The sequence below is a fragment of the Euphorbia lathyris genome, chromosome 6 (assembly GCF_963576675.1).
Source record: "Euphorbia lathyris chromosome 6, ddEupLath1.1, whole genome shotgun sequence".
Taxonomy (NCBI): domain Eukaryota; kingdom Viridiplantae; phylum Streptophyta; class Magnoliopsida; order Malpighiales; family Euphorbiaceae; genus Euphorbia; species Euphorbia lathyris.
Genome location: NC_088915.1, coordinates 16,415,131 through 16,425,009, shown reverse-complemented (window position 1 = coordinate 16,425,009; position 9,879 = coordinate 16,415,131). Strand labels below are relative to the sequence as shown.

General features: G+C 30.7%; 1 protein-coding gene across 1 annotated transcript; it reads left to right on the top strand.

The window, feature by feature from the left end:
• Nucleotides 1–7,263: 7,263 nt before the first annotated feature.
• LOC136233371 (uncharacterized) lies at nt 7,264–8,265 on the top strand. The gene has a single exon (XM_066023003.1). The coding sequence runs from the start codon at nt 7,488–7,490 to the stop codon at nt 8,100–8,102; it is 615 nt and encodes a 204-aa protein (XP_065879075.1). The 5' UTR covers nt 7,264–7,487; the 3' UTR covers nt 8,103–8,265.
• Nucleotides 8,266–9,879: the final 1,614 nt, after the last annotated feature.

The following is a 9,879-nucleotide window of genomic DNA, read 5'->3' as shown; positions in this document are numbered from 1 at the left end:
TTTTTTAATTGCTCTAAATCATTCAATTTTGGAATAAATAACTACAAGAACAAATTTCCGAGTTTGTTCGGTTAATAATTTGGAGAGGCTGAAAATCAAACATATATATTATTCTATCAATTTCATATTACATGTTTTTATAGAGAGTTGCACAGAAATTAAGAATATTAGTAAAAAGACTTTGTTATCTCTTATTTATTGATTCCAATATTTATTTATTCTATAATAAGTCCATTATTCTAATTAATTTTTACAAACAAACGTTTTATAGTAAGAAAGAATATGACTTAATATGTATTGATCATATTAAAACAACATAATATGAAACGGATGGAGAGCTATTTAAAATTTTGATTTTCATTTTATGAAAATGTATTATTGTTTAATTTTTGTTTGAGTAAAAACAAGGAAAAGAGACAAAGAAAGAAAGAAAAAGTGGGTTTTTGAAGTTTGAAGTTTGAATTTGTCTTATTACAACTTCTATTTGTGATTGCATTTAAAAACTAAGCAAATTGGCAAGTGGGTACAAACTTATGAAATTGCTAACTACTTCACTATGTGGAGTTCCAATAAAACCATTACGTCCACTACTTTAGCTTTCAACTTGCAACTCCCTAATGTTGAATTTTCTAGCAATAATCTTATGTACGTATAATAGTCAAGATAAGGGTTAATTATAAAATTGAGCCAATCGTGAGGTTGGTTTATATATTTAGACCCGTTATAATACCTTTTTTTTTATTAAACTCGACACTTTTAAAGTTAACTTTCCTCGAATACCCTTAGTATATATTATCACTTAACATATTTTGTGCGAATAACTACTCAACGATTTTGATGTGAGGATGCGATTTGCATCAAATTCAATGACAAATGTCGGAAAGGTAAGTTTTAATCCTAATACAAATAGAATATATAATCCTAAGCCATGATATACATGGAATACAAGTCTTCTATTCAGGGGCGGAGCCAGGAGGGTAGGGGAGGGTCTCCCGACCCTCCGGCCCCCCGGAAACCGCCACCAGGGGTGTTTTTCACCCCTGGTAATTAGGTTATCTGCCATGGCCGGAGCCCCTCCGGCCATGGCAGATGAGAGGCTGCGGCCCCTCTCCTTCTTCCTTTTATTATTTTTTTTTAATTCACTTAAGCCCAAAACGACGTCGTTTTGGACTTAAATGAAACGACAATAGGCAGCAGCTCATCCACTCACTCCACTCTTCTCTTCGCCATTCTCTTTTTCTTTTTTTTTTGGCTTTCTTTCCTTTCTCCCCCTTTTCTTTTATTTCTCCCTTTTCTTTGGGTGTTGTTATACCCAGCCTCAAATTCTCACCCCTAGCCCCGTGAAAGGACGAAAATGCCATTTCATAGGTTAAGGGTGGGAAAATGCTATTTTTTTTTGCTCTCCCGACACGCGGGCGTGTGGCTATCACGCCTCACCGTGTGGAGGGGCGTGATAGCCCCACGCCTCACCGTGTGGTCAGGCGTGATAGCTACACGCCCGACCACAAGGTGAGGCGTGGGGCTATCACGCCCGACCACACGGTGAGGCGTGATAGCCACACGCCCGACCTCACGGTTGGGCGTGATAACCACAAGCCCGCGTGTCGGAAGGGCAAAAAAATTAGTCCGCTATTGAATTAAACCCGTAAATACCTGTTACGTAAAAAAAAATTAGTCCGCTGTTGAATTAAACCCGTAAAAAAATTAGCCCGCTATTGAATTAAACCCGTAAATACCTTAATTAACAAAATAAAAATTTAACAAAATAAAGATTTAGTTAAACTAAATTAAACAAACGAAAAATTACAAAAATTTAATTAAATTTAACTAAAAATCTATAAAATTACACTAAATTAATCTAAAAATTTAACATATAAATTATAATCAAATTAATATCAAAATTTCACATATAAATTAAACCCCAAATTAATCTAAACATTTAACAATTTAATTAAAATGTAAATATAATTTTTTTTTTTAAATTTCAAAAACCCCTCGGGCGTATGAACATCACGCCCGAACCATAGGTCGGGCGTATGAACATCACGCCTGACCTACGGTTCCGGCGTATGAATATCACGCCCGACCTATGGTGCGGGCATGAGGCTATCACGCCCGGACCACAGGTCGGGCGTGATATTCATACGCCGGAACCGTTGGTCAGGCGTGATGTTCATACGCCCGACTGCGATTCCGGCGTTTTTGAAAAATCGCCCACAGATTCCATTTTTAAGCTTAAATCAAAAAACAAAAACGGTAAATCTTATCATTTTCGCTTTCCCTTTACGGTTGTTGTTATGCTCCATGTTTTGGTTCACAAATTAGTCCGGATTTGATCAAAGAGTGTGTAGGGTGTTTGAGAGGTTTTGTGTTTTTTCAAATTTTGGGTAAAGGGTAGTTCGAATCTTTTCATGGAGCTAGGGGTGGGAATTCATGGCTGGGTTTAGTAATTCACTTTTCTTTTATTTCTTTCCTTTCTCTTTTTCTTTGATGAAGCAACAAAATAGAACAAAAATCAACGGAAATTACTCCATACTTTATTTGAAATTTCAATTAATCAATTATTTTCTATTTTCACTCAATTCAACTCTCAACTTTCTATTTTAGTTTAGGGATTTTGATTAAATTAAATTGGTGAATTGAGTTGAATTAGTGATATTTAGGGATTTTGATTGAATTGGATTGTTGATGTTTAGATATTTTTAAATTTTTAGTTCAATCAATTACTAGTGAACAATGAATATATCGAAAAAAATTCAAAACAACTTTTGTATAAAAATACATTTGTAATAGGAAAGAATTTTCTTGAGTCGTCGTACGAAAAAAAAATTCTACGTACAATAGAGCCCCCTGGCTCCGCCCCTGCTTCTATTTGCCACCGCTAAAGAGTGCGCCTGCTTATAATCCAAAGCTAAAAGGGATGCAAATTTTTAATATATATAGAGATAGTAAAAGTTTTTGACTATAAATATAGTTATAATATTCATTCATACTTAAAAGACAAATAATATATTATTTGAGACCTAAAATGAATTCAAATATATATTTTAAACTTTGAAATTGGAATTCATTTAGCAACAGATTTTTTTCTTCCATTTGAGTTCATTTCAATAATTCTTTTAGTTGCTTTGATAGATACGATTGCTTGGCCATATTTCACTTAGAGCTCACAAAATATCATAATCGACCTTGTTTATCACTGCGTGTATATATATATATATATATATTTATATATATAAAGAGGAGAGATCAGGTGTGACACATTTCTTATGGTGTGACAAGCCTTATTGTGTGACAATGACCAATTTTGTAATTAACCAAAAGGAGGTGTCAAATTTGTAAATAAAAGGAAAGAGAAAATTGTTTTATTTTTTTCTTTAAAATGCATTTTTCCAACTTTTCCAACCTTGTTTTTCAAAAAAATTTCTACCGTTGGACTCGTCTTAATTAGACGGTCATTTTAAAATCACAGAAGCTCGGGTAAAAAAAATTTCGGTGAATGGAATCCGGTGATCTGTTTTTCTGTGAGAAAAAATATCCAGAAAATTCTCAAAAAATTCCAGAAAATGTAAAATATTATTCTGAAAAACTTTAATTCTTGACTCAAAATGAGATTCTTTACGGTTTAGTCCCAAATCAACGGAATCCGGCGGTTAGATGGGCGTTTTCCGATAAAAACCCGAAAGTACCCAGAAAATTCTCAAACAATTCCAGAAAATGTAAAACATTATTTGGAGAAACTTTAATTCTTGAGTCAAAGTAAAATTTCTTACGGTTTAGTCCCAATAAAACTTTTTCCTTAATTTTATCCATTTTACATCCTTCAACAATTTATTGGGTAAAAAACGTAAAAAAATCCCACTTCGGCCGAAGAATTAAAGCTTCTTAGAATAATGTTTTACATTTTCTAAAATTTTTGGAGAATTTTCTGGGCACTTTGTTTCTCGCCAGAAAACGCCCACCCGGATTCCGTTCACCGGAATTTTTTTTACTTGAGCTTCAGGGATCTTAAAATGACCGCCTAATTTAGACGAGTCTAATAGTATAAATTTTTTCGAAAAACGAGGTTAGAAATGTCGGAAAAATGTATTTTAAATAAAAGAAATAAAACATTTTTCTGCTGGAACAATATAAGTATTATGTTGGAACAAATGGTACACTGATTTGGAACAATGTAAGTAGGACAAGAAACGTGCCCAGAAAATTATCAAAAATTTCAAAACATATAAAACATGGTGCCTTCTATGCTTACTTTGTTTTTGACAAAGTAAGTTTTACTTTATTTTTTCTACCATTGGATGAGGTTACTTTGTCAAAGTTTATCACAATCCAATGGTGGAAAAAACAAAGTAATGCTTACTTTGTCAAAAACAAAGTAAGCATAGCCTAACTCTGTAAAATATTATTTTAAGAAATTTTAATTATTGGCTCAAAGCGAGATTCCTTATAGTTTTGACCCAATAAATTGTTGAAGCATGTAAAATAGATAAAATTAAGGAACAAGTTTTATTGGGATTAAACCGTAAGAAATCCTACTTCGACCCAAGAATTAAAATTTCTTAGAATAATGTTTTACATTTTCTGGAATTGTTTGAGAATTTTCTGGGCACTTTATTTCTCGCCAGAAAACGTCCACCCGGATTCCGTTCACCGGAAATTTTTTTACTTGAACTTCAGGAATCTTAAAATGACCGTCTAATTTAGACGAGTCTAATAGTATAAAATTTTTCGAAAAACAAGGTTAGAAATGTCGGAAAAATATATTTTAAAGAAAAGAAATAAAACAATTTTCTGTTGGAACAATATAAGTATTACGTTGGAACAAATGATACAGTGATTTGGAACAATGTAAGTAGGACAAAAAACGTGCCCAGAAAATTATCAAAAAATTCCAAAACATTTAAAACATCATTTTAAGAAACTTTAATTCTTGGCTCAAAGCGAGATTCCTTATAATTTTGACCCAACAAATTGTTGAAGCATGTAAAATGGATAAAATTAAGGAAAAAGTTTTATTGGGACTAAACCGTAAGAAATCCCACTACGACCCAAGAATTAAAGTTTCTTAGAATAATGTTTTACATTTTCTGGAGTTTTTTGAGAATTTTCTGGGCACTTTTTTTCTCGCCGGAAAACGTCCACCCGGATTCCGTTCACCGGAAATTTTTTTACTTGAACTTCAGGGATCTTAAAATGACCGTAATATAGACGAGTCTAATAGTATAAAAAATTTCGAAAAACGATGTTAGAGATGTCGGGAAAATGTATTTTAAAGAAAAATAATAAAACAATTTTCTCTATTTTCTCTTTCATTTTATTTACAAATTTTCCATCTTGCCCTTTTTAATTATCATCAAAACTACGTAGTTTTGTTATGTTACACAATAAGCTTCTTGTCACACTCTAACCCCTTGTCACACTGGATCTCACCCATATATATATATATTATTTGTAAAATTGTGTAATTATATATTACACGCGCTGATGTGGTTGGTATCAAAACATATAAATAGTTTGTTAACGTTGAAGGACGAATCTAGCTAGGGTTACCAAGTTAATAATGTAAATTATATAATTGATTAATTATTTATTGTGCTACATATTTTCAAGTCTTCAACCAACCATGATTAGTATGTTAATTAAAGCATTTTTTGTTACAATAATTAAAGCATTAGTTTGGTTTAGTCTAATTATATTGCCTTTTTTAATCAATAATTACTAACCCTATTAATATTAGGTCAACAAAGAAATAAAGAAAAATCACATGCAATTGTTTGATCTATATATTTTTGAACTTTTCAATCCCCATTTAATTTATTGATTTGGACCCCTCATTTTTAATTATTAATTCAAGCACATAACTCATATGCAAAATTAGATACTCCTACTTATTATATATGGTCACGATTACAAAAATTATATGGAAAAATATTAGTCCGACAAGGGTTGAACAATATGTCTCCGAATTAATATCGGAATTATTTTGTATGTTTATTTTCAAACTAAGTATATTTGAAATTTAATTATTTAGTGTATAAATAATTTAATGTTTATTTAGTAAATTGGAAATATTTAAATTATATATGACTCGACGAATCGGACTTCATTTTCATCCTTTTGATTTGTTTTCGACCCCTCTAAGCTTTGTTTTGTTTCGCCCTTGATTTGATTGCTTTTTATGGTTTGTTTTATCATTTTTTCATCAACTTGATACCATCATTATTAAAATAAGCAAATTAATATCAGTATACAACATCTTAATTTTAACTGAGTTTCATCATATTTCAGTTAGTTTCAAATTATTTTTAGAAGATGTCAGCTCGGCCAAATCACATGCTCGGTTACTTAGATTAGCGTATCCTTTTTTAACTAATTTGGGTGCTTCCTTATTGATTTAGTTCGATATAAATAAGTGTAAAACTTCTTTATTCATTAAGATAATTCAATAGTAGCGTTTAATTTTCTTTATAAATTTCATAATTAACACCATATGTCAAAATTCTAATTTTAGATTAATAATTGTGAGATTTTCAAAAGAAATTTCCAACCTTATTCAAAGTATGAAGGGATAAAGGTATAAAAAATACTCATAACGTTTACAACAGAAACAATTTTACTCCTAATATTGGTAACCAAAAGTAATTTTACCCATAACATGAAAAAAATGGGTCAATTTGAGAAATAGTTTATCAAATTGTCTTCTCAATCATAAATCTTGTCATCTACACTTCATATGTGCGTCATTTTATCACTCATTAGTAATAGATCAAAAACTCATGACTAAACGTGAAAGAAATTAAAAAAGATAAAAAAGAATATATTGCATATTATACGAGTTGGACAAAAAAAATCAAATATTTCACTGAATTTATAAATATTAATTTTCAATTTTATTATTAAATCACAAAAAAATATGAAATCTATTTTTTTTAGAATCAATAGACGTGCAATTAGTGCATAATAATGAATAAAATATATGTATTTTATAATAATTTCTAAAAATGATCCAACTTGTCAATATTATGAGTAAAATTGTTCTTGACCACCAACGTTAAAAAGTTAAATTACTCCAGTTAACATTGCTCATCACTGTAAACATTAGCGCATTTTACACCGTAACCCAAGTTGAATTATTCAAATCATTGGTTCAAATTTTAACATGCATTAGCACAAACAAATTGAAGTTTCATAGTTGAGTGATATTCTTTGTATTTAACCCCATTTTTATGTAATCAAACCCCAAAACCTCTACATAAGAATTTAAGCCCCAATAAACTATTGACTTTCTCCTTTTTCTTTCTTAAATGTGAGATTTGTTCTTATGGAAGTTCAAGTAGAGATGTTCAACGCCGGCAAAGTTGACCACCGACCGGCCCTTAATCTCACAAACAATTAATTAATCTCCACAATTTCTCAAAGTCAGTCCTCAATCCACCCTAAATAAAACCCATCTTCCAACCCCTCAAAATCCCCAAAATCATCCAAAAATGGGAAATTCTCTAACAAGTAGTTCATCATGTTTCAAGAACACAAGATCAAACAAAGTGATCCTAATCTTCTTCGAAGGAGCAACAACAACCCTAACAGGTAATAAAAAACACATAGCAGGTGAAATCATGTTTGAAAATCCAGACAAAATGGTATGTGATGCAGATTCATTCTACATAGGACAACCACTTCCTGCTCTCTCCATTGATGATCATCTTTCACCTGGAAACACTTACTTTGTTCTTCCAATTGATAAATTCTCCACTGATTCTGTACTTTCTGCTACTTCTTTTTCTGCCTTTTCTTCTAATTCTAATTCACCAGTCAGATTTGGGGACTGTCCTTTTCAGTATGTTAAGGGGAATAATGGTAGGGTTTTGATTAAGGTTTTGCCTGAGTTCATAATTGGACTTATGAATAGAGATAGAGATCATAAACAAGAAGATCATTTTAATGGTGTTTGTAGTACTCCTGAATTGAAGAAGCATTATCATCAACTTGTTAGGTCTAAGGATCATAGTTGGTCTCCTAAACTTCATACTATTTCTGAGAGGAAAATTAGGTATTCTCCTTGTAAATTGTTCACTTTGGATTGGAAACAGAAAGATCTTTGATTTTATATGTTCATCTCCCTATATTTTATGTGTAATTTTTGTATCAAAAGTAGTAATTTTATCAGTGGTTATTGTTTTGTTTAATTCCACAATCAAATTGTACAAAAATGTGATGGTTAATAGAATTGTTAACATGGATTTAGAGCAAATTTTAATTTTCTTTTTGATGAATTATTGTTATTAATTGTCACAGTTTTGGTTGGATCTTATAGTTCATTTCTTTCTCATATATAAGGAAAAATTGTGCAAATTAGAGATGGTTGAAATCCACATATATAGAAGAAAATAATTGATGATAATGTTGGTGAAAATTCTCATTAAATGGATCTGAGCGGCCTTCGAAGAAGATTCTTTTATGTGTTTCTGCAAAATGATGATAATGTTGGTGAAAATTCTCATTAAATAGATCTGAGCGGCCTTCGAGGAAGATTCTTTTATGTGTTTCTGCAAAAAAGAGATGAGTAGAAATTCGGTGAGGGATTTTCTGATGTTCAAATCAGTCTAGATTTTGAGAGAATTATTAATTAATCAATAAAGCAATAATAGTTTAGTCTAACGAGAATTATTAAGTTGTTTATTGTAGCTATTAGCTGTTTAATTATTAGTGTTTGGTAAAAATTATATTAAACCGTTGATGTTAGTATTTAAAATGTCTAATATGGACATATTTTAAATTAATCAACAAATAAATTATAAAATAAAAAATGTATTACACAAATTAATAAAAATAATCTAAACAAAATATGAAAAAATAAAAATAATTTTTTTATTGAACGTAACAAAATCTTGTTCTTTTCGGTAATTATGCAATTTGAAATAGAAATAATGTTAAATAATAAATATACTTTGTGGAAATAAAAAAGATAATTTTGTTAATATCAAATAAATACAAACATATGTTCATGAAAAGCTCCAAAAATGAGTTTTTTTTTCTGAAAAACTCTAAAACGCTGCAGTTTCTAGAAAAAATGCTAAACGCTACGGTTATATTAACCTAATCAAACGCTATATTTCCTGCGTTTTGGACTGAAACGTTAAACACTCTTTCAAAAAGCTGAAACAAACACTCGTGTGATATACTATTGAGGGATGTGTAAAGGTGTTCAAGAATCTTAGTAAGAGTGGATGTTATATCTATATTGTTTAGGAAGAAACCTATGAGTTCGAATAGGAGACTGACTTTTTAGTAAAATAAGAAGGAATCCTTAAAGAGGTCCCATTCCTTTAAAATAGGAGCATTCTCAACTAGCATAAGACTCATAATTAGGATAGTACTCAATATTCCTAATCAGGCGAGACATCGTGTTTCTAAAAACGTGCACTTAACATCTAAACTATATAGAAAATCAAACCAAATTACCTTTAAACCGAATCCAAAATATATAAGATTGTTATCAAAAGCCTCCTTATAAGTCTAGTATAGACTTTTAACAGAAGTAATATTTATTAGTAATACGAAATTACAAGAATATAAGATATATAATTGTAAAATATCCTTAAACCTTCGAATTAATAGTAATCGGACAAAAGAGAAAGGCGAGGCTTGCCGTCACCAACAGTTTTTTAAGACATATTTTACCGATGTTGGCAATCGTCTTCCAGAATAATAACATATACATTGGTCGAACTCTATCTATCCACAAAGAATTATTACTAGAACAATAAGAACTTAGAAATAGAAAGAACAAAGAAGAACGAACAAAATTCTAGAGGAAGCGCGAATTGCAAAAACGTCTTCTAATATTTTCTATTCAGTGATTCAAAACACTTAAAAGAG